The 25,779-nt window shown below is 41.4% G+C and overlaps 2 protein-coding genes across 2 annotated transcripts in view; both read left to right on the top strand.

Moving 5' to 3' along the window:
* The first annotated feature begins 747 nt into the window (after positions 1-747).
* On the top strand, positions 748-6,366 carry PET117 (PET117 cytochrome c oxidase chaperone). Its single transcript, XM_081097226.1, has 2 exons — positions 748-925; positions 5,406-6,366. The coding sequence occupies exons 1-2, from the start codon at positions 776-778 to the stop codon at positions 5,547-5,549; spliced, it is 294 nt and encodes a 97-aa protein (XP_080953352.1). The 5' UTR covers positions 748-775; the 3' UTR covers positions 5,550-6,366.
* KAT14 (lysine acetyltransferase 14) overlaps positions 5,863-25,779 on the top strand; it is a gene marked incomplete at its 5' end in the record, with an annotated part of 34,750 nt that continues 14,833 nt past the window's right edge. The window contains 4 exons of the mRNA XM_081097225.1: positions 5,863-6,121; positions 7,952-8,070; positions 17,525-17,646; positions 23,554-23,735. Coding sequence (XP_080953351.1) covers positions 5,863-6,121; positions 7,952-8,070; positions 17,525-17,646; positions 23,554-23,735 — 682 coding nt within the window. The remainder of the gene's footprint in view (positions 6,122-7,951; positions 8,071-17,524; positions 17,647-23,553; positions 23,736-25,779) is intronic.

The raw sequence follows: 25,779 nt of genomic DNA, 5'->3' as shown, positions 1-25,779 counted from the left end.
GAAGACTACGATTTTAAGAAAAATCAGACCCTGACCAGCCGCCCCACAGCGTCAAGGTGTCTACATTTAACTAGCAAAACTCCATCTCCTGGTGGCACCTGCCCCGCCAAAGGGACAATGAGGGCTGAGTGTGGTGAAGCTGCTATTGAGCAAAGCACCTGGGTCAGCATCGCCGCGGGTGGTGGCGGGGGGTGGTGGTGAGAAAGTGATACAATGAAGAGGTGCAGGCATGGAACCCTCCAACTCACTCCGGCGAGGTGCTGGGGCTCTAATTTATTTATTTACATTTTAATTTCTTTATTGATATTAAGGTATTACATATTTGTCCTCATCCCCCCATTACCTTCCCCAACCTGCCCGCTCCCCCCCCCCCCCCCCCCCCCCCCCCCCCCGCCAACTCATGCCCTCACCTCCCTGCTGTCTGTGTCCACTGGTTAGGCTCATATGCATGCATACAAGTCCTTTGGTGGCTCTCTCCCCCTTAACACCCCACCCTCCCCTACCTTCCCTCTGAGGTTTGACAGTCTGATCGATGCTTCCCTGTCTCTGGATCTGTTTTGGGGGCTCTAATTTAGAATTTGAATTGGGAGTGCTTTAACCCGGCCGCCTGTAGGGTAGAGAGAACATCCCTCGGTTCCCCAGGCCCCACCCGCAGTCCCACTGCCGCGGAGCCGCTCGGCTCTCGATTGCTCGCGCCTGGCGGCGGCGGCCGGCATCGCAGTGGCTGGGGATCTGCGCTCCAGGGGTCGGGTCTGGCTCGCACTGGCGGCGACGCATGCTCGGCGGCGCCCTGGCCCTCGCGTGGTGGGAGGGGGCGCCCAGCGCGGGGATGTCGAGGAGCTCGAAGCTGGTGCTGGGCCTCTCGGTGGTGCTGACGGCGGCCACCGTGGTCGGCGTGCATCTGAACCAGCGGCAGGACCGGCAGGTCGGTGTCACGTGACGGTCTCTTCCGGGCCCGGCGGCGGCGGCGGCCTTGGGGGTCTCCCCGCGTGGTTTCCCGCTGGTCCTGGTCTTTCCTTCTCTCCCGTCCTCGCCCCCGCGGCGGCGCGGCCCGGCACCCGCACACTCACCCACGCGTCGCGGGCTCGGCCCGGGGCGCTGCAGCCCCCCGCCCCCCACTCCCCCCCCCCCCCCGGCCGCGTGCGCCCTCGTGGTCCCGGCCACCCTCCCGCCCGCGGGCGCCTGGGAGCCCGGCCCTCGGCGCTGAAGTTTGGCTCCGCGAACGCACGCCCGTGGGGTGGAGAGCGGCCCCGTTTCCTAGTGGCCGCCAGCCGGCAGCCACTGAAAGACACGACCTTTCAGAATGTCACTGGGGCCGCAGGAGGTGGAGGAGGGGAGGCGTTTCCTTGGGGTGCGCTCAGCAGGTTATGTATGGCCTCTCTCCACCCCCGGGCCCGCGGTTGGTCCTGCGGTGTTTAAATGCTAATAAGACTTTATCCCACGATAAAGAAGCATTCCCGCATCCGCCTTCGTGCCTTTGGCCTAGGTAATTCGGTGAGATGCTTGTATGTTCTGTTGGGTTTTTTTTATCCTTATTGTTGAAAGCAATACACGTGTCCCTTTTCTCCCCTATTGACCCCTTCTAGCCCGTCCCTGCCCCCCCCCCCCGCCCCCGGCCTTCGCTTCACTATTGTCTGTGTCCATGGGAGATGTATGTATATGTATGTATGTATGTATGTGTGTATGTGTATACATACACACACACACACACACACACACACAAGTTCTAGGTTGATCTCCATGAAAACTAGATTCTGTGAACGTTAACGATGCCAGCCTCCAAATTTTCTTTTTTTTGGTACTTACATCCCTAGAAATAATACCCTGACTTGCTGATCACTGGCCTGACCGACCATTCTGTGTCTCTCTGCTCATTCTTTCTTTCTTATTCAAGTTAGTAAAGGCTTAATGACTGATCGCCAGGAACTTCTGGGAAACAAAGATAAGGAAGCAAAGCCGCCCCTGAGACAGACTAACTGATTGAAAACAGCGCTGCATGTTGAGTGTGGGAACCGGAACTAGGGGGTTGGTGAACTCTCAGAGGACACCTGGGCGCGGGTGTTGGTAGAGCCTAGTTTGCCGGGGGTGAAAGCAATGACCCGCATCAATAGTAAAGTCACTGCTTGCGTTGGACTGTGCTGTGTGCTCGGTATTCAGATATGAAGCAGATGAGGGCTATGTCCTCCGGGTTCACAATCCACGGAAATCAGAGGAGGGGAAGCCTGTGAAGATACAAGAATTGTGTGGAGGAGGGAATGGGGTGATTAATGATGAAAGGGCATGGAAGAGACTAGAGATTTGGGGTTCTAAAGGGGTAGCTTTTGTAATAGAGGCAGGAATCTTCCTCCCAAGAAGGAAGAAGATGGTGATCCCAAGAAAAATTGAGAGGGAGTAGAGTGTGTCAGATATAGCTCGGAGGTCAGTGAACAGGGAATTTCAGTGTCAGGTAGGGCTGGATTATTAGGGCTTGGTTCTGAAACCTAGCCACACACCCGATGTTCCTGGAAAGTTCTTACAATGCAGCTGAGGCTGGGCCCTACTCCAGGCCTATTAAATCAGAATCTCTTGGGGATGGGGATTCTGCTTAGATATGTTTTGTTTATTGATTTTACAGAGGAAGGAAGAGGGGGAGCGAGATAGAAACATCAGTGATGAGAGAGAATCATTGATCGGCTGCCTCCTGCACGCCCCACACTGTGGATGGAGCCCAAAACCCCCGAGCAAGTGCCCTGATCTGGATTGAAACTCAGCCACCAAGCCACACCAGCTGGGCTTAAGTATGTTTTAAAAGCGACCCAGTCCTAGCCTGTTTGGCTCAGTGGATAGAGCGTCAGCCTTCGGACTGAAGGGTCCTGGGTTTGATCCGGTCAAGGGCACATGCAGGGGTTTTGGGCTCAGTCCCCAGTAGGGGGCCTGCAAAAGGCAGCCAATCATGATTCTCTCTCATCGTTCATGTTTATCTCTTTCTCCTCCCTTTCTCTCTGAAATCAACAAAAATAATATTTAAAAAGGAATAAAAGTGACCCAGAGGATTCTAGCAGGCAGCCAGGGTTAAGAAACCCTGGCTGCCTGCTAGAGTGGAAGAACAGGTAGATTTAGGTATTTGGAAGTTAGAGATGAAGAAAAGATTGACCAGAATAACCTGTGTTTATCTTATCTTACGTCCAATTATTCATGTGGGCTTACTTTCTAGCAGTGGGGAAGAGTTAGCCAAATGATTGACATGGTGGATATGTAAGAAGGTTCAAGGAAGCAAGAAATAAATAATGACTATTGTTTCTTGACTGTCTACTACATACCAGGCACTGTACCAAGCATTTTATATACATTACTAGAGGCCCGGTGCACAAAAATTTGTGTACTCGGGAGGGTGAGGGGGGGGTTCCTCAGCCCGGCCTTTGCCCTCTTGCAGTCTGGGACCCCTAGGAAGATGTCCACCTGCTGGCTTAGGCCCGCTCCCTGGGGGATAGGGCCCAAGCTGGCAGTCAGACATCCCTCTGGCAGCCCGGGAGCCCTTGGGGGATGTCCACTTACCAGCGGGGAGCAGACCTAAGTTGCAGTCGGACATCCTTAGTGCTGCTGAGGAGGCAGGAGAGGCTCCCACCACCACCACTGTGCTGGCAGCCATCAGCCTGGCTTGTGGCTGAGCAGAGCTCCCCCTGTGGGAGCGCACTGACCACCAGGGGACAGCTCCTGCATTGAGCATCTGCCCCCTGGTAGTCAGTGTGTATCATAGTGACCAGTCATTCACAGTCATTCTGCTGTTAAAGTCAATTTGCATATTACCCTTTTATTATATAGATCTTTCATCCTCGTGGGAACCCTGCAAAACAAGTAGTACTGCCCTGACCAGTTTGACTCAATGGATAGAGCATCGGCCTGCGGACTCAAGGGTCCCAGGTTCGATTCCGGTCAAGGGCATGTGCCTTGGTTGCGGGCACATACCCGGTGGGGAGTGTGCAGGAGGCAGCTGGTCGATGTTTCTAACTCTCTATTCCTCTCCCTTCCTCTCTGTAAAAAAATCAATAAAAAATATATTTTAACACACACACACACACACACACACACACACACACACACACACACAAAAACAAGCAGTACTTACGTGAGGAGCCAGAGTTCTAGGTGTTAGAATTGGAATAGTGGAGAAGCCTTAGTGGTTAGTAAGTGAGGTGGTTGGTAAGGTAGTTAAGTGGACCTCACAGGAAAGATGTGGGAGGCGGTCAGCACATTGAAACTTGGAGGAAGATAGCAAATGATGGATTCGAGAGCAAGATCCTAAGCATGTACTCAAGTCTCTGAAAAGGGTAGGATCTCAGACAGTTGTGGAGGGATTACAGTGGAAGGTGTGAGCTTTGGGGGTGGTGTGGTGTGAGGAGCACAGGATTGGAAGAATTGGGGAGGGAGGAGTGGAATGAGCACTTGCATTTCTGTCTCTGGAGGTCTTGCCAAGGGTTCAGGGATCAAGAAAGTTGGTTTTCAGTTGAATTATTAGTCTTAGGACTCTCTACTCCTCATAATAGGGAATGAAGCTCTAGGCCTCGAGGTCCAGCAAGTAGATACTTGGTGAAAGTCTCTTAAATAGACATCATAATAATGAAAAAAAAAAACATTCAGACCCCTGCACCTTCCCCATTAATTCTGCCTCACAAGGCTGCTATTAGAAACTTATTAGAGCATTTTGTGACCTGTGACTATAAAATGTTATTTATTAGTCATGACTGGATTGATGCTTTAAAAAGTCTCATCTTTGGTGCCAGATCCATGTTCTTTAGTGCTTATCAAAGTAACTACCATTGATGGGCCTTTAATTTTTCCTCTGATAGTAGCATTCTATTTTTTTTCCTTCTCTCTCTGTTACGTAATTGATTAGTAATTCTGTATAATTTTTACTTTTTCTCTTTGTATACTAGAAGCTGGGTTTTTTACTTTTTTGCATCTACCTTATAGCTTGTTCATATTTTAGCAATCTTTTTTTTTTCTTTGATGTTTACTTAGCTAGGAAAATTGCTCACAGGGAAGTAGTTCACAGAGTTACTGTAATAATTCTTATCAAATATTTTAAGTGTCAAATATCAATTAAAAGTTTTAAAATTCAACATAGTGACAGTTTTTCTTTTTTAATTGTTATTTCCATTTAAATTTTCTATACTCAGTCTTCAGCAATTTCTTAAAATATGGTCAATAGTCATTTAAGTGATAACGTTATAGCATACTCCCAGATTAATTTGATGGTTTCTTTATTACATTTTACATTTATAGAGAAAGTTAAAGGAGTAGTTGGATATTTGGCATCATGAAAGTTTTAAGTGTATTTTGGTAACACTGTTATTTGGTTTTGAATGTAACAAGGATGGGAACCACCTGTTCAGGGTGCTACTGAAATCTGTTTCTTACATTTTTAGAGGCTTCGTGACGGAGTGATCAGAGACATTGAGAGGCAAAATCGGAAAAAAGAAAACATTCGTCTTTTGGGAGAACAGATTCTTTTGACTGAACAACTTGAAGCCGAAAGAGAGAAGATGTTATTGGCAAAGGATCTCAAATAACATGACTTGAAATGAATGTGAAATATTGATGGGACAGATAGTGTTGAATGTGTATGTGCATGTGAGTGTGTTGATGGAGAGTAGCTTAGTAAGATTTTCAACCTTTTTTGGTCACTGTCCTTTTAATCTCAAGGAAAAGGACAATGAATTATACTAAATTATTACTTTAAAAGTTCATTATATCTGAGTAGAGAATAGGGCAGACACTCTCCTGAAGAGTTTTTGTTTGTGTAATCCTGATAAAGGCCTCTTTAAGCTTGGTCAGAGCTTAGGATTGTTATGAAAGCACTTCTGACCCTCTGAGAAAGAAGAGATGGATAGTAACATCCACCTAGGTAGTTTGATAAGTCGCCATGATGATGAAGCGACAAGAACCTCTACCTCAGAAGGACTGGAGGAGGGTGAAGTGGAGGGGGAGACTCTCCTGATTGTTGAATCGGAGGACCAGGCATCAGTGGACTTGTCTCATGATCAGAGTGGGGATTCCCTCAACAGTGATGAAGGAGATGTGTCCTGGATGGAGGAGCAGCTGTCCTACTTCTGTGACAAATGCCAAAAATGGATACCAGCCAGTAAGGAGCTTCTCGATTCCTTTGATCTGTCAGTTTCTATGTGTTTGTTTTTCTAACCCATGGGGGAAAAAAAGAATGTAAAATAGACCTAAATAAAAAGATAATTATTATATTTTTAGTTTAGTTGATTAACTACAAATTTATATAAAACAGACACATTTATACTTACAAAGATTGCTGTTGATATTTATCACATTGTTAAAATAAAATTTTTGATGGTAACCCAATAAAGACTAGAAAATTGGATATCCTGTGTTACTTTAAAAAATTAGCCAGATTTTTCTAATAAGGCTATGTTAAGACTTTGGGGCCCAGTGTAGAATTAAAGTTCAAGTTCATAAAAATTACTCTTAGTATTTAACTTACATGGAAAATTCCTGCTATGGTAGGCTGAAGTAAAGCCAGAATTAGCAGATTAAAGTGTTTTGTGCTCTTTTTTCCTAGGATCATTCTTGTTTTCTCTTGTTGGCCTCTGTGATCTGCTGGCAAGAGATAGATACACACACATGCTCCCCTGATACTTTAATTTTTCAACTCAGTCTTTTCACCTGCTAGCTTCCTAGTTTTCAAGGAAGATATGCTTTGCCAGTCATCATGAGTCTTACCACAACAGGGTTTTCCTGTTAGGCAGAGACTAGTAAAGACGTACGCACTAGACTAGAGGAATTCTTTGTGTAATAGAATTTGTAACTAGGTAATTGTGAAGTGGGTTATTTTCTGGTATGTGGAAATGTTTTTGCCGAAGATTCAACTTTTCAGATTAATAGTTACTACTAACACATAACTTTTTACAGAAAACAAATCTAGACTTCATTATAGGTAGTTTTTGTTTGTGCGGTGTCTCTTTCTGCTTATTAATTCAGGGTCCTGCCTGAAAATCTCAGTGGCTTTCTCCTTGTCCTGACGGTATACATCTTAACCTGCCCTTTATGATTATGCCCCTGCTAACTTCTTTAGCCTCTCTCTCTAGTATCCTATTATCCTCACACATAAACAGACCTTTGCTGTTAGGGTGAGCTTTTAATTCTCTACAAACAAGTCTCTCTCATCCCTGGGACTAAGCACATTTTAATTTTCTTTCTGGAATATTCATCTCTAGCCTCCATGCCCTTCCCCCATACACACAAGCACCTCTCTTCCTCTGGCTAATTCTAGTCATCCTATAGAACCCACTTTTTCTAGCTCTCCTATCTTCCCAATATGGGCCGGGCATCCCTTTTATGTGCCCTCACATTGCCCTTATACTGCAGTGGTTTTCATGTCTTCCAGAGCATGTGTCACTTTAAAAAATGCAGACCCCGGCTCCACTTCAGAGATTGATTTATTTCATGTGGGGTAAGCCAAGACATTAAAACAAAACCATTCTGATGTACAGTGAGGATGGAGAACCACTGTGCTGTTGTGATTACCTATTTCCTCATGTTTCCCCTGAGAGCAGTTACTATGCCTGTCTTGGGCATAGTATTCCCAGTTCCTAGCCCAGTGCCTGATACTCGGTGGGAGCTAAGGTATTTTTTTGAAAGAGTGTGTGAAGAGACGTGTAGGAGTCTGGAATGTTAACAGTTGGAAAATCCAGTGAGCAATAGTAACTGCTTTTTCCAATATCTTTCTTTTAAAAGTTGGGAACCAATGATCTTCATGGGAATACACTGATGTTGGAAGAATAAAAATCTTCTCTATTCCCTTCCCTGCCTCCTTCTATCATGAACTGGCTGAAATAAAGGAAAAATAGTATGGGAAACTTAAAATCTGGTTGCTAAATGAATTAAACCTTTGAGTTACCCCTCTTCTTAGATAAACCTATGATATACTTTTTTGTTTTTCTCCTAGGTCAGCTGAGGGAACAGCTCAGTTACCTTAAGGGTGATAATTTCTTTAGGTTTACTTGTTCCGATTGCTCAGAAGATGGCAAGGAGCAGTATGAAAGGCTGAAGCTAACATGGCAGCAAGTGAGTAAAGGCTCTTCCTATAGAATTCAGGAGGTTGGTCCTCCAAGGAATTTATTGGAATATCTACTAAAAGAGGAACTTATATGAGATTTTGAGCTGTTTGGAGGGTCACTTTTTATTTCCCCATCAAAATTATATATTGAATGTGTGGAGAAAGGAGTTCTTGGACGGGACTCACTGCTAACTTAGTGAATTGGGTTTGAGATTCTTAAAAACTTCACACACGATATCATTTTTATCTATAATACTAAATTTTGATTTTAATTGAAAATGAGGGTCACATTTTTCTGGCAGCCTTTTCTTGAACAATGAAACCATTTTAAAAATTGTAAAGATGGCCACATAGGAAATAAATTTGGAAGACATGGTTGATTGCAGAAACCAACATAATCCACTTGTCTGCATTTGAATGCAAACCTATATGAATATTTTTTGTTTGATGAATACTTATGTCTGCTTTTTAAAAAATCCTCACCCTATTAATTTAGACAGGAAGGGAGAGAGAGAATCATCAATCTGTTGCCTCCTGCATCTTAACTGGCGATCAAACCCACACAATCTAGGTATGTGCCCTGACCGGGAATTGAACCCACAATCTTTTGGTGCCCAGGACAGCACTCCAGTCAACAGCCACCCGGCCAGGGCCCTATGTCTACTTTTAACCATCTTCAGTACCAATACCATAATCCAACTATATAGTCTGCATAATAGCTTTTTATTGATCTTTGGCTATATTAATTTTTTGGTTTGTTTTTAAATTAATACTAGTATATCTATAGTAGGCACAATGTACATATAGTCTTTAAGCTCTAAAAATGAATGAATTATGCATATTCAATTTTATGTTTATTGATTCAACAAATTTTGAGTGCGTGGAAACTACTGTGATGAACAAGACAGCTATAAACCCTGCCCCTGGTGTGACATTATAGACATTTATTTTAGATTGTAAGCAGACAAATAAGTTAGTTACCCATAGCACTTTTTTGCTGTGAAGGAAATGAACAGGGTAATGAGAAAAATTGTAGATTATACCATCTAGGCCACTTCAGGTGTTCCTTGTAAATTGTAGTTGCTTTAACAGCCTTAGATGTCTTAGTTATCAGAGCTTTATTAGATAGCTCGTCATGAAATCTGTCAGTGCTGAATGGAGAGAGTGAGTCTTTGACTTGTCTGAAAATGTTTGAGTAGAAAATGAAGTTTGTATTGAGGATATAGTTTCATGAATATTGTAATTCCATTATTTTTCTCGAAGCATACATGAGATCTGCCTCTATCCAAGGTCAGGTTAATATTAATAGGTTATTCTGATGTGTGCATATGTAGGCAGATTTGCGTTTGCCTGCAGGTAGCTTTTCAAAAGCTATAATATGGAAGAGCAAATATATGTATTTTTGTTATTTTCAAGAATGTGAGTTTTCTGTGAAGGTTCTTTTTAAAAGAAAAAGTAGTTTTTTATTGTGTTGCTCAGAATATGTAATATTGGCTCAGTTTGCACATTTAGTCAAACTAACATCCCTTGAAAATTATTTTTACTTCCAAAGACACATTGATGGTAGATAATACTGGTCTGATTAAATCATAACTTAGGTCAGACACATCTGGTTCTTGGCAAGCTACTGATCAGTGTTTCTGTTGCATCTTAAAAACTCAGTCTCATTAAAGAGCTGAAAGAGACTCAGTTGATCTTGAGTAGATTCCATTGATGCCACCAAATACTGGTTATAGATATATTGGAATGTGAATTTCTCTGTGTTTTTTTAAATCTTAAACTTTGTATTTGTTGATTTATCAAAGGAATAAATAGAAATGCTTGCTTGTATAACAAAATACCAACAGTAAAGAAGTCTGGTCTCCTGACTAAAAGGCCTCTTTCTCCCATGCCCTCTTTCTCTCTCCTGCCCTCCTCTTTGGTGGCTTCTGAACAACAGTTTGAAATGCAGGAGAAATTTTATCATGTGCTTGGGAAGGAGAGTGTATTTTTTACATTCTTGTCCTGGACAGTTATCCTTACCTTGCAGGTAAAGAAAGAGACCATGTCGGTTTTTCAAGATGCTTCTGAAGTGCCTGCTGTGGCTGTGCCAGCCCTGGGTTAGGCCCTGGGACGCACTGATTCACAGGGCTAGCTTGGTCTGAGAGTGGGAGAGCAGAAAATTGAACTGGGATTCATTCTTTTAGATTATAAATTCCAGGACAGGAGGAAAACTATGTCCTTTATATATTGAATTTGTAGTTTCCTCAGAAAATATTGTGATAATAGATAAAAGTTGTTTTCAAGTAAGTATGTGAATTTTAACTTTTTAAAGTCATGAAATGTTTCATATATTAAAAAAAATAGTATCAGAAGTAAGTAAATTAATAGATACTTCTGTATTTACCACTGAGATTAACAGTGAATACTGTTTCTGGGTTACTCTGGGAGTCTGAGAGCGGCCAGAAGTTCACTTCATTCTTTCCTTAAAGTATTTCTTGAACAGTAACTTTTAAAAATTGAGGTAATATATACATAGCGTAAACGTTTAAAGTTTTAAGCATTTTTAAGTGTACAATTCAGTGGTATGAAGTATATTCACATTGTTTGGCAACCATCACCACTATCCATTTCCAGAATTTTCCTTTTTTTTTAATTAAATCTTTATTGTTCAGATTATTACAGTTGTTCCTCTTTTTTCCCCCCATAGCTCCCCTCCACCCGGTTCCCACCCAACCCTCTGCCCTTACCCCCCCACCCCCAATGTCCTCATCCATAGGTGCACGATTTTTGTCCAGTCTCTTCCCGCATCTCCCACATCTGAATTATGGCACCCCCATAATTCAGATGTTGGTACGCTTGAAGTTGTCCCAGAGGCTCCTTACACTATCTTCATATTTTTGGATTCTTTTTTCTTTTTGTTTTTCCGGTTGGGTGTTTTTTGCTTCTTCGTATTTCAAATCTTTGACTTGATTCTTGCGATCCTCTAGTCTGCTGTTGGTACTCTGTATAATATTCTTTATTTCAGTCAGTGTATGGTTAACACATTGTATGTGGGAAACGTATTTATACGTTTATCCGAACTCTTTATCCGAGTTCCTTTCTTGCTCCAATTTTTGGAGTTGCTGTATGTCTGATTTATCAGATTGCAACTTCGTTTCCAAAGGGATGGCCATTGTGATTTTAATTTATTTCCTAACTATTGTCCAAAGTCACCGATTTTGAGGAAAGGGTTTTTGAGTCAGCTGCCCAAAGAATTGGAGTCTGGTAATGAAAATAGCAGAAGACTTCATTGGGAAGCTTATGGAAGGCTCAACTCACATTTAAGAAAGTCCTTTCCTTTCAAGTCTGAAGTTTGGGGCTCACAACCTATTTTTCCCCTCTTCTACCCTAATTTTTTTTAAATTGAATTTATTGGGGTGATATTGGTTAATAAAAATTATATAGGTTTCAGGTGTACAGTTCTACAATACATCATCTGTGTATGGTATTGTGTGTTACCACCCCAGGTCAAGTCTCCTTCCATCACCATTTATCCCATCTTCTACCCTTTCCCCCACAAGAATAGTCAGTCCACTCCCTTTCTATGCCCCTGATTCTATTATAATCACCAGTTCATTCTGTTCATCAGATTATTTATTCACTTGATTGTAAGATTCACTTGTTGATAGATGTGTATTTGTTGTTCATAATTTGTATCTTTACCTTTTTCTTTTTCTTCCTCTTCTTAAAGGATACCTTTCAGCATTTCATATAATACTGGTTTGGTGGTGATGAACTTCTTTAGCTTTTTCTTATCTGTGAAACTCTTTATTTGACCTTCAATTCTGAATGATAGCTTTTCTGGGTAAAGTAATCTTGGTTGTAGGTTCTTGCTATTCATCACTTTGAATATTTCTTGCCACTCCCTTCTGGCCTGCAAAGTTTCTGTTGAGAAATCAGCTGACAGTCGTATGGGTATTCCCTTGTAGGTAACTGACTTTCTTTCTATTGCTGCTTTTAAGATTCTCTCTTTGTCTTTTGCTCTTGGCATTTTAATGATGATGTGTCTTGGTGTGGTCCTCTTTGGATTCCTTTTGCTTGGGGTTCTCTGCACTTCCTGGACTTGTAAGTCTATTTCTTTCACCAGGTAGGGGAAGTTTTCTGTCATTCTTTCTTCAAATAGGTTTTCAATATCTTGCTCTCGCTCTTCTTCTGGTACCCCCATAATTCAGATGTTGGTACGCTTGAAGTTGTCCCAGAGGCTCCTTACACTATCTTCATATTTTTGGATTCTTTTTTCTTTTTGTTTTTCCGGTTGGGTGTTTTTTGCTTCTTCGTATTTCAAATCTTTGACTTGATTCTTGCGATCCTCTAGTCTGCTGTTGGTACTCTTTATAATATTCTTTATTTCAGTCAGTGTATGGTTAACACATTGTATGTGGGAAACGTATTTATATGTTTTAGGTATTTATACGTTCTACCAGTGTAGTAGAGCACGGGACACGTATTAATACGTTTTTTATAGACTAGTGGTAGAATGCGGGTAACGTATAAATACATAAACTAAAGTTATCGTAATTTTACTGAACGTTGCCATTTGTGCAAAAAAATAGCAAAAATGGCCCGCGCCACCTGTTAGCGCACGATAAAAACTACCTGCAAACAATGTGTTAATTTCTAGTTGGTCCTTTTTCATATTCTCGAGGGTCTCAATAGATTTCTTGAGGGTATCACTAAATTTATTGGCAGTTTCTAGAAAATTCTTGAAAAACCTTATAACCATGGTTTTGAACTCTGTATCCAGTAGTTTGCTTTCCTCCATTTCTGTCATTTGTGACCTGTTTCTTTGTCTGCATTTTTTATGCTTTCCTGTGTTGATAGAGTGGCTTTCTGTGCTAGGTGTCCTATAGGGCCCAGTGGCTCAGCCTCCACAATTACCTGAGGTGGACACTCTTGGTGCACTCCTTTGTGGGCTTTGTGCACAGTCTTGTAGTTAAGCCTTGGTTGTTGTTGGTATCACTGGGAGGAATTGACCTCCAGGCTAATTGGCTGTGAGAATCAGCTGTGTCTGCAGTGGAGAACTTCTGTGCTGGAGACACCCTTCTGGGACAAGACTTGCTTCAGTGGGGCTTTGATGCTCACTGAGTCTGCCCCCTTAGTGTGTCCCTTATGGGTCTGAGGAGTTGTAATCTGGATGGTCCCACTCTGACCACTGGGTACACTGGCTCTTGGATCTCTAAGGAGGTGCTAATTTAGCCTCTGCCTGAGGCTACCCAGCAGGTGCTATGGAGAGATCTGCAGATTCCTCTTCTTTGTTTGGGGTTTGGAGGTGCCCAGATGAGGCCCAGCTGTGAAGCATTGCAAGCTGATGTGGGGCCTTGGGCCTTCTTTTGGAAGTTCTGGGTCTCTCTGACCCAGCTGCAGTTTGTTAGGTAATTTTCAGATTGCAAAGGGCCAGGCCTTTCATATGCAAAAGCCTCTGCGCACAGCTTGGGTGGGACAGGGTCTCAGGGGATCAACAGGGCGGAGCAAGCAGCTATGGCTGCTCCTCAGTCCTACCCTAAGAGGCCCTGTGTCTCAGTGTCCCAGTAATCACTGCAAGTACCTCTAAGAGAAAGCTGCCCTTGAGTTCCAACTGATGCCAGACAGTCCAGTTTCTCACCGTATGAGTCTGGGTCCCCAGAGACTCGCCTGGAACTGGAGTTCAGAGCAGTCGGGAGCTTGAGACTCCCTCCCTATTGAAAAAGACAACCGTGTCCTCAGTTGCCAGCCCTTTCCATGTGCGCCTCCATACCTCTGCACTTTACTTCCACACCTCCTCTGAGTCTCCGTGTGCTTTTCTCTCTCCTTCTAGTTGTAGAATTTCCACTCAGCCAGCCTTCCTGTGGTTCTGGATGATGTCTGTTTTGTCTTTGAGTTGTATTTTTGAAGTGGTTGTGCGAGGCAGCAATTCCCGGTGTTTACCTATGCCGCCATCTTGGTTTCTCCTCCAGAATTTTCTTATCTTCCCAAACTGAAATTCCATATCCATTAAATAGTAACTCCTCATGAACAATTACTGCTTTTTGGTTGACCCAATGCAAAAATCAGTGAAAGAATTTGAAAAATCTGTTCGTGGGGTTAATTATTTGTTAGGCCATCTGCAAGTTTTACAAGTTTAAGGATGGCAGAAACTGAAACTCAGTGGAAACAGCAGAATTGCTTTCATAAGGCATAAGTCTTCTCGTGGTACCATTGGGAGTTATGCTGTGGACCCAGATGATGGGGCATGAATTGCACTTTATTAGATTCCTTACAGCTTCAGGACACTCCTTATGGAAATAATTATTTAAGGATTAAAATTTTTTTTCAAATATATATATATTCATTATTGATAGTATTACAGATGTCTCCCATTTGTCCCCTCTTTACCCCCCTCCTCCCAGTTCTTAAAACCCCCCCAGGTCTTCACCATCCTAAAAAAATATTTTTATTGATTTTAGAGAAGAAGGGAGAGGGAAAGAAAGATAAGCATATCAATGATGAGAGATAATCATTAATCAGCTGCCTCCTGCACACCCCCTATCGGGCATTGAGCCCACAACCTGGATATGTGCCCTGACTGGGAGTCTTAACTGTAACCACCTGGTTCATAGGTTGACACACTCAGCCATTGAGCCACACCTGCCAGGCAGGATTTTTTTCTTCTCTTTAGATCAGTGATTCCCAAAGTGGGCGCTACCGCCCCCTGGTGGGTGCTGTAGCGATCCAGGGGGCGGTGATGGCCACAGGTGCATTTGTTTTAACTTTTTTTGTATTACCTTTCTATTCTGAGTTCAATAAATAGTTTCATAATTTCAAACTTCAATGTTTCTAATTTACACCTTTCTTTACTATATTTTACGAAAAAGGTAGAAACATTAATACATATATCTTTCTGTTTAATTGCTATTAAAATTTTTAAAAAATTAATTTCCAGGGGGCGCTGAGTAATATTTTTTCTGGAAAGGGGGCGGTAGGCCACATAAGTTTGGGAACCACTGCTTTAGATTCTCTTTCCCCTTTTCAATTTCATTGGCCCAAAATTAGTCATTATTTTTACTAGATTGAATTCATGGTTTTGAATAGCTTGTATAGTTTTGTTCATTTACATAAAATTACATAATTACAAAATTACATGTAGACACAAAAAGAAATGTTTGAAAGGACAGTCACTGAAAATGTTAAAAGTGATTATTTCTTTTAATATATTTTTATTGATTTCAGAGAAGGAAAGAGAGGGAGAGAGAGATAGAAATATCAATGATGAAAGAATCATTGATTGACTGCCCCCTGCATGCCCCACACTGGGGGTCGAGCCTGCAACCCAGGCATGTACTCTCCACCGTGACCTGGATGCTCAACCACTAAGCCACGCCGTCCGGGCTGATTATTTCTTGATTGTGATTTAAAGTGATCTTTACGTACTTCTTTTCTCTTTTTTCTATTATTGAAGTCTTTTACAATGAGCATGTGTTATTTATAGTCCTAGGAAATATTTCCCCATTCGGGGCCATGAATTTATTATCTGTAAAATAACCAGGTTGTTGCCGAAACCGGTTTGGCTCAGTGGATAGAGCGTCGGCCTGCGGACTGAGGGGTCCCGGGTTCGATTCCGGTCGGGGGCATGTGCCTGGGTTGCGGACATATCCCCAGTGGGAGATGTGCAGGAGGCAGCTGATCGATGTTTCTCTCTCATCGATGTTTCTAACTCTCTATCTCTCTCCCTTCCTCTCTGTAAAAAAATCAATAAAATATATTTTAAAAAAAAAAATAACCAGGTTGTTCTAGGTTAGGAGTTTTCAGATTGAACTCTGGGGAGTGAGCCCTTTGAGAAGGGGCAGAGCAGACAGGCCTTTCAGGTCTCTGCCCCTTGTTGATTGCTGATTTCATTTGAAGAAAGGTTTCCACAGCTAAAAATGATTAAATACTGAGTAGATGGTATGTCACACTATTTTCAGCTCTGAAATTCTGAGTCATTTGTTTCTGCCCTCTAAAGAGCTTAGAAAATATATATGCCGGGATGATTTTCAAAATATTCAATAGAGTTAGCACTGTTGGTCAAGATGCTGGCTGGAGTAGATACGTGGAGGCCTCATGATGGCCAGTAGTTAACACTTTTGTTAGTTCTGCATTGTGGAGGATGGAGGGGTACTGGGCTGGGGGTTCACCCCAGGACAGTGGTTATATACACTAATAAAAGAGAAAAATGGTAATTGGCATACGGCGCTACCCTTTTCATTGGCTAATCAGGGCTATATGCAAATTAACTGCCAACTAAGATTGGCAGTTAACTGCCAACAAGATGGTGGCTAATTTGCATATGTAGGCACAATGCAGGGAGGCAAAAGGGAAAGCAGGAAGAAGCCCCCTGCCACTGACAGTGATCGGAAACCCAGGGGGGAGCTAAGAGCTGGGGGGCAGGGCAAAGGCGGCCCTGGGGCCGCCTTTGCCCTGCCCCCCAGCCATGATCGGAGAATCAGGTGCCTTTTCTGCCCTGGCCAGTGATAGCAGGAAGTAGGGGTGGAGCCAGCGATGGGAGCTGGGCACAGTCGAAGCTGGCAGTCCTGGGAGCTAGGGGTCCCTTGCCTGGGCCTAAAGCGAAGCCCACGATCGCGGGGCCGCTGCCACTGCGGGTCCCGCTGCCCGGGCCGGATGCCTAGGCCAGAGGCATTAGGCCTGGGCAGGGGCGGAGCCTGCAACCGCGGGGAGCTGGGGGTCCCCTGCCCAGGCCTGACACCTCTGCCGGAGGCCTCAGGCCTGGTCAAGGGGCTGATCCGGTGATTGGTGATCGGAGGGTGATGAGGGTCAACTCCTCTTGCTGAGGCATCAGGCCTGGGCGGGGGCCGGAGCCGGGGATTGGGGGGATATGATGGTCCCCTTGCCCAAGCCTGAAGCCTGGGTCAGAGGCATCAGGCTTGGGCAGGGGGTGGAGCAAGCGATCAGAGGGAGATGGGGGTCCCCTGCCCAGGCCTGACGCCTGGGCCAGAGGCATCAGGCCTGGGCTGGGGGCAGAACCAGTGATAGGGGGAAATGAGGGTCCCCTCTGTCAGAGGCGTCAGGCCTGGGCAAGGGGCCTATCCTGCGATTGGAGGGTGATGGGGGTCAAAGCCTGAGGGCTCCCAGTATGTGAGAGGGGGCAGGCTGGGCTGAGGGACACTCCCCCCCCCCCCCACACACACACCCAGTGCACGAATTTCGTGCACCGGGCCCCTAGTTTATCATAGTCAGCCAACCACACATCAGCCCTGCGCATGTAACACGTAAAGAAAGACTGCACATAACTAAGTGGATGAGTCAGACTCATCTGAGAGCAAAAAGGAAAGTAAAATTCTATACTGAGAATATTCCAAGATATTAACCTTCCTTTTTCCCCTCTGTTCTCCAGCATTACCATTTAGGATATAACAACAAATTTTCTCCCTCAAGATTAACACCCTTAATCATGCTTCTGTCCCAGTCCTTGTTTGGTTTGTTTTTCAGGTTGTCATGTTGGCAATGTACAACTTGTCTCTGGAAGGAAGTGGACGTCAAGGTTATTTCAGGTGGAAAGAGGATATCTGTGCTTTTATTGAGAAACATTGGACTTTTTTACTAGGGAATAGGTAATGTGATTTTTAAAAAAATCTTATACTTGAACAAAGATATAAAGAATGAATATAAGATGTGAGCCAGCCTAGTGCAGCCCTCTAGAGCAGCAATTTTCAACCTTTTTTATCTCATGGCACACACAAACTAATTACAAAAATTTTGCAGCACACAAAAAAATACATTTTTGCCAGTCTGACAAAAAAAGAGAAAAGGTATAATTTTGATTTATTCACACTGGACAGCTATTGTTGTCTTTGCTATTGCCATTTTTTTTTTTATTTGACAATCTAAGGGAAAAGAGGTCAGTGCCCCTGACGAAATAAAGTACTGCATGTTTTAAAAATTCTTGTGGCACATATGTAATACATTCAACAATAAAGAATTATTTTGAAAAATAAAAATAAAAATGCTTGTGGCACACTGGTTGAAAATCACTGCTCTAGAGAATTAGAGTATGCATTTGCTTGTGGCAATTACAGAGAATTTTGTAATCCAGAAAATGTTCCTTTTTTAAGTTAAAAAACTTGTTTATGAAAAATCAAAGTAAAAGTATATACTATTAAAAGTGTAGTCACTCATCCTATTTCGAGAAGTAACTTGATTTATACTGAGAATTAGGAGATTTTGAAGAGGTTTGTAGAACGTTAAAAAATAGCTTGATTAAATGAGGCTGTTTAATAGTTGAGTGAGTAACTATTTAATTGGAGGAGATAGCATTATTACTATCCTTTTAAAATCATTGCCTTATCAGAAGAAAAATAATGGCAGTTATTGACTGCACCCTTTTATATTTCTTTTCATTAATAGAGTCATTAGTTTGTATTTATTTTTATTAACTAGAAGGGAGAAACAGTTTTATACTTTTTGGTATGACAGTGCTTAGCAAGATCTAGATACGTTATACATATGGCTTAGTCATTCATTCCTCTTTTCATTTTAATACTTTTTTTTTTTTTTTTTTTTTTTGCTGCTAAGTGCACTCCTCCTTGGTGGCTGTTTTAGTTCATCAGACTTAGGGATGTCAGTGCACAGATATTGAGACCATATGGTGTCTTTTTGTTTGCTTGTGTTTTTTTTAGAGAAGGAGGAAAGGGGGGTGGAGAGAGAAATATACATTAATCAGTAATCTGTAGCCTTCTCTATGCACCCCGACTGGGGATTGAACCTGCAACCTGGTTATGTTCCCTGATTGGGAATTAAACCTGACCTTCTTGTATATGGGACAATGCTCCAACCAACTGAGCCACACTGGCCAGGGCTTGAGACCATATGTTTTAACTAAATGTTCATGTGAATCTACTAAGATTTTTATTGCTATCCTTATTGCTATTTAGAGATTAATGAGTTTACAATTGGATTGGTCAGTTCTGTTTGAGATTCTGATTGTTAATTGCCATTTGTGGGATTCATAAATCTTGCATATAGGGTCAGTGTAGACAAGATAGGTAAAGGCTCTGATCACAGCAGGTCAGAGCAGGGAGTTTGTTCATGTCCTCTCTCTGAACCCACTACAGCCTCTATTTCCTCTGGTGCTGAGAAGTCACAGCTCTGCTAATGCTGCTAGGAAATCAGGGAAGGCATTTAAAAGGAGGGACAACATTCTGAAGGCTTGCTCTGAGGAAAAAATAGAATAGATTCAGTACATTTTTACAAAAGAAGTTATTTTTGTTCTTGAGTAATTTTAGTGGTTCTAAGAAAAGAATTGACAGTATAACTGGTTCTTTTTCTTAAAGAAAGGAAATCTGTTGTCTTAGTTCAATGATTTAGCACTATTTGTGGGACTTAATACATCCCATTTATAAGGGACAAAAAAGAAAAAAAACGGATAAAATTAGATCTTGGAATGTTTTCATGATCTCAGTGCTGCTCTGTTTAATGGATTATCTTCTGGAAGAACTTGGATTTAAATTGCCTGTTTTTAAGGATATTGCCGTTATTTTAACAGAAGTTGTTAGTGTCATTTGTTCATTTCTAGAGCCTCTTCTTTTTAATATGTTTACCGAAAGGCATTAATTACTTTCCAGCTGCTGTGTAGTTTAACCATTGACACTAGTAGTTTGGGCCATAATAATGTGTCACTTGAATTGTCATTTACTTATTTAAAATTATCATTTACTTACTTAAAAAATACATTCACTTTAAAAAGAAACTTCACACCACCTTGGTGAGCAAAAAATAATATAATTTGCCATAAATATAATGAAACTATAAAAATAAATGCACTAAAAATAAAACAATGCCATTAAATTGTAGCTGGAGCCCAAGGCCTATTGAGTCAATCTGAGACCTTCTTTCTTGATCAAAAGGGGTGGGTACATGTGTTAGAATTTCAAGCAATAAACTTTCTCCTTGATCTAACCAGAAGGAGGAAAGAGAAGGAAAAATTACTCTGATTCCTTGCCACTCAGTTTCCTGCCCAGTGCTAACCTTTACTTTGAGAACTCTGCTTTATTTTATTTTGTTTTTGTTTTTGTCTTTTTTTCTGTTTGTGTTTCTTTTTTTTTGGTCTTTTTTGTTTTGTTGTTGTTGTTATTGGGAACTCTGCTTTAAACATCAGTGATTGGAAAGTCACCTGAAGCTGCTCCCTGATGTGATTACCATGTGCTCAGATGTCTCTGTATATGAACATACACAGAGTTACTACACCCTAGAGGACCACGCTGCAAAAGAGCACTTGCAGTCATACTTTTTTTATAACTACTAAAGATTTTAATTCTGCTATCCATAGACCAGTGATGGCGAACCTATGACACGCGTGTCAGAGGTGACATGCGAACTCATTTTTTTGGTTAATTTTTCTTTGTTAAATGGCATTTAAATATATAAAATAAATATCAAAAATATAAGTCTTTGTTTTACTATGGTTGCAAATATCAAAAAATTTCTATATGTGACACGGCACCAGAGTTAAGTTAGGGTTTTTCAAAATGCTGACACGCTGAGCTCAAAAGGTTCGCCATCACTGCCATAGACCATATTTTAAATTCCTAACAATAATACCGTTTCTTATTTGCCGTAAGAGCTAAGCGAATAGCCCTGGCCTGTGTGGCTCACTTGGTTGAAGCATTGTCTGGTGCACCAGAAGGTTGGAGGTTCGATTTCCGGGCACATACTTAGGTTGCAGGTTTGATCCTCGGTTAGGGCACATGCAGGAGGCAACCAACCAATTGATGTATCTCTCTCACATCGGTCTTTCTCTCTCTCAAATCAATTTTTTTTAAAAAAAGAGCTAAGCAAATAGTATACTGTGTAATGAAGTTCTAAATTTGAATACATTTTCTTCCAGATATTTATAGGATTTGCTTTTATGCCTTTAATTTTTATTAAAGTTTAAGTGTGTAAAGGATTATTTAGGGTCAACCTAAATAACTTTATGTACTTATTGTAGAAACAAAAAGTATACAAAAGCTTTATTAATTACTATAGTTTAATTGCCATTGTGTGATCATTTAATTTGCTTTTACAATCCTAGCCTTGAATTCTTCCAGAAGATATAACTTTGATTATACCTTTGAAGAATAATTTGAATGCTTTATTCTGTTATCATATTTCATTGATTTTAAGATGCATAATAGTTCAAATTTTGATTTCTCTGACAGCTGGATATATCTTACAAGTAGTGATGATGTGCCAAAATTTGATAGTTTCCTTTCTTGTACATAAAATGATATGTCTTAAAATCAGTAGATCTTATATTTGATGAAATATGAGACAGCACATTCATAGTATTTAAAATTCAAAAAAATTATATATGATGATTCTGGGGAGATTGCAAAGTAGGAAGCACCAGAAATCTGTCTCCCTGCTTAGAAAACGATTGCAATTGTAGAATCTGTCTGATACAACTATTTTGGAATTTTGGAGTCTGTTGAAGACTTGCAACTTCCAGGGGAAGGTTTGTACAGTAAATTGCTGTTAATTTTAATCACTTTCAACTCAGCACTGTAGCTTTTGCCTCTCCCACGCCTTTCAGCCTGTAGTAGGCAGCAATGTGCATGCTCTTAGAGCAGCTTGCACACAACTTATGGGAGCCAGGGTATACAAAAAGAACACTCCTCCAAATATTGTGATCTGTGCTCTGATCACTGATTGCTGCTGCTGATCATAAGGTTGCAGACAAAGGTGGGCAGCCATTTTTGCACCTTCCCTGTTGTGGCAAGCCCCTTTCCCTCTGGCTGAACCAACTTCACGGGATTAACAGGCTGGTGCCTTCTTCTCTCCCCTTTATTTTTCTCTTTGTTCTCCTTTTGGAGTAGACATTGAAGGCTAAGATGTTCAAAAGCAACTACATTTATATATACAGAGGAAATTAGAAAGTCACTACATGTGCTCAGGGGAAGGTGCAAGCTCAGAAATGACCCAAGAAGACCTTATACAACTCATACTGATATTTGGCACAGGGAAACAGCCCACAACAGTAAAAAAACAAACTTTGGGGAAGGATAGTGATCTAATTTCCAGAGTTACTACATTATAAAGTTAAATTTTCAATTAAAAATTAGAAAGAATACAAAGAAACAACAAAAGGTATGGCCCACTCAAGGGAAAATAAATAAACCAACCAGGACTTCCTTAAGAAGACCTAATGGATCTATGAAGGAAAGACTTTAAAACAACTGTCTTAAAGATGCTCAAAGAACTAAAGGAAGATGGGGAGAAAGTCTAGAAAACATTGTATGAACAAAATAGGAATATCAATAAAAAGGTAGAAAACCTAAAAAGAAATTCTGGAACTGGAAAGTACAATACTGTAATGAAATATTCACTGGAGGGATTAAAAGGCAGATTTGAGCAAGCAGAAAAAGATTTAGTGAACTTGAGGATGGGTCAATGGGAATTATAAGATCTGAGGAAAAGGAAAAAGATCAAAGAGAAGTGAACAGAGCCTACGGGACCTGTGGGACACTACCAACTGGACTAACTAACATACTCACTGTGTGAGAAAGCAAGTAGAATGGCTTCCCCCTTGATCATATTCTTTGGGCAAGAAGAGGGGGCTTGGAAAGTTAGAAAAAGTTGAGTGGAGGAGACCAAAGGAGTTAGTGCTCTGTGACCAAAATATTGCCAGTGAAAGCTAGGGTGTTATTTGCCCCATCACAGACAGTGCTTATGCTTATTAAAGTGCTTATGCCTATTAAAGTTTTTTCTTCTGTGTGTTCTAGTACATCTTTGTTCCTAAGAATACTTTTTTCTTTTGCCTCCTAGCAATATTTTGAAACTGTTAGTCTGGCCTTCTTACGAAAGTATTTCTGGTGATTGACGTATGTTTTCAAGGTGGAAATAAAACAGTTGCCTTTGAAAGAATTTTCAACAGGAAGAATCTGAATAGTTGACATTTAACATATTTAAAAATTTTTGTTATATACATTCTTTCTTTTGGCAGAGTTATTCCCCCAAAGTTCAGTTCTTTCTTTGTGGAACACACAATATAATTTTATTCCCACTCTGCTGTGTAAAGGCCAATAGGAACAGAGTGAGAGATGCATCTGATACCTGGGTAGAATGAACTATTTACCATGGCTAATGATTCTCCTGCATGCATTCTTGAGAGCTGTATTTAATTCACATATAAAAGCAGCTTGTTTAATTAAAATTATAGAACTTGGTATTCATGATGATTGTAATCAGAATTGTTTTATAAGCTTTGTTTGAATTATGTCATTTAATCCCCACAACGACCTAGTGAGGTAAGTTCTATGATCCTAATTTTAAAGATGAGGAAACTGAGGCAGCTAGGAAGTGGTAGAGCCAGGATTTGAAGCCAGACAGACCTCAGAGCTTCTCTTAACTTACGTTCCTTCAAATTTCTCAGGTTCAGAGCATATCGTAGGCCAGGAGTCATAGAGTATACATAGAGTGTATTTTCTATATAATGATAGAATTTTTTTAAAAAATCATTTTTAAATTCTTGGACTCTCCAGGAAAAAAACTTCGACCTGGTGGAGCACAGTAGCAGGTTGCCTCAGCGTGGGAAGTCCTATGTACTTCCGTTCAGGTGCTCAGGAATTCGGAGAACCAGGATGGTGGAAACTTGTTCACAACAAGCCCCCGACAATGAAACCTGAAGGAGAGAAGTTGTCTGCCTCTGCTTTGAAAGTAAAAGGTACTGCTGTGAGAGCAGTGTAGGAGGTGCTAGCCAGCCCAAAGCCGTAAGGGTGAGCTCAGGAGACAATCCCACTTTACCAGGCATAGCTCATCTGCTCTGGAGGGACTCTGCTTGGCAGTTTTATGTGACACATTTTTTGTATCCTGTAAATAAATACTAAATAAAAATGGGATAATTTCCTAATTAAGTTACCAGTTTTAATAAATTTCCTTTGATATCTGAAAGGTTCTCTATTTTAATCTGATTTTGTTTTTAAACTTTTTATTATGGAAAAATTTTTAAATGTGCAAATGTGCAGAGAATAATATAATGAATCCCCACATACCTTTCACCTCATTTCAGCAGCTATCTGCTGGCAATCTCATTTTATCTAGACCAGGGGTGAGGAACGTCCAGCCCTCAAGTCACATAAGGCCCACTTAATCATTTGGCCTGGCCCTGCCAAGGCATTAGGGGTGAGTTAATTAAATGCTTGACCAAATACAGCAGGCTAATTTTTAAGTTGATACTTTCGTCTGGCCCATGAATGATGTTATAAATATCCAAACGGCCCTTGGCAGAAAAAGGTTCCCCACCCCTGATTAGACCCATAGTACTTCCCCCCAACCCTCTACCCATCCCACCCTTGGATTCTTTAGGAGCAATCCTAGGTACCAGCGTAGCATTCTACATTGTCAGTATGTATCTCTACATGGTGTGAACTCTTTCTTTTTTGTAGTCTAACCATAATACCATTTTCACAGCTTTAAGAGAATTAATAGTAATTCTTTACTGTCATACATTGGTCTGATTTTTTTGAATCTAAAAAGGTTTTAATGAGCTTTTACATTTAAAAAATATCTAATTGGAAAGAAAGTCAGGTAGGATTGAAGGATATAAGGTCTGGAAGTTGCTCCTCTGCACCCACCCCTTCCTGCAGTTTCACTTCCCAGAGTAACCACTGTTGACTCTTGTGAATGCATTTAGAAATCGTCTGAACATTTAAGCATTTTCTTATTTTTTTAAAAGAAAAACTGTAAATGGACTCACAATACTTATTCTCCATTTTTCCCTCCACTTACCAGTATACCTTGGATATCTTTCCATAGCAGTACATGCAGATCTGCCTTTCTTTCTTTCTCTCTCTCTCTCTCTCTCTCTCTCTCTCTCTCCCTCCCTCCCTCCTTCCCTCCCTCCCTCCCTCCTTCCCTTCCTCCCTCCCTCCCTCTCTTTCTTTCTTTCTTTCTAATTAATTTCAGAGAGGAAGGGACAAGGTGAGAGAGACAGAAACATCAATGATGAGAAAGACTCATTGACTGGCTTCCTCCTGCATGGTCCCCACTGGGAATCGAACCCACAACCCGGGCATGTGTCCTGACCAGGAATCGAACCAGGACCTCCTGGTTCATAGGTCAACGCTCAACCATTGAGCCACGCTGGCCAGTCTGCCATGTTTTCTTTTATTTCATTGCATTCCATTGAATGGCTATATGATAATTTATTAAACCCCTGTTGATGGACATTTTGGTTATTTCTAGAACCTTTTATTGTTGTTATTTTAAACAACAATATGGCCCTAGCCAGTTTGGCTCAGTGGTAGAGTGTTGGCCTGCGGACTGGAGGGTCCCAGGTTCGATTCCAGTCAAGGGCACATGTCCTGGTTGTGGGCTCAGTTCCCAGTAGGGGATGTGCAGGAGGCAGCTGATCAATGATTCTCATCATTGATGTTTTTATCTCTCTCTCTTCCTCTCCCTTCCTCTCTGAAATCAATAAAAATGTATTTAAAAAATAAATAAATGAACAACAATATAATTGTACAGTTTTGTGTACATGTGCAAATTTTTGTGTAATTCCTGGAAGTGTGTTACTGTATTAAATGCATGCTCATTCAAAACTTTAATCAGTATTGCCAGGCTACCTTCCAAAAAGTTGTAATAAAATTTACGTGCTGGTATGAAAATGTTCATTTTCCCATATACTTGCTGAGCATTATCAAAATTTTAATGCTTACCTATTCCAGTCGGTGGAAGATAGTGTTTAATTGTTTAAATTTTCATTATAA

Source organism: Myotis nattereri (genome assembly GCF_964212035.1).
Source record: "Myotis nattereri genome assembly, chromosome: 8".
NCBI lineage: Eukaryota > Metazoa > Chordata > Mammalia > Chiroptera > Vespertilionidae > Myotis > Myotis nattereri.
Note: the sequence above shows the minus strand (reverse complement) of the source record. Positions and strands in the feature narration are given on the sequence as shown.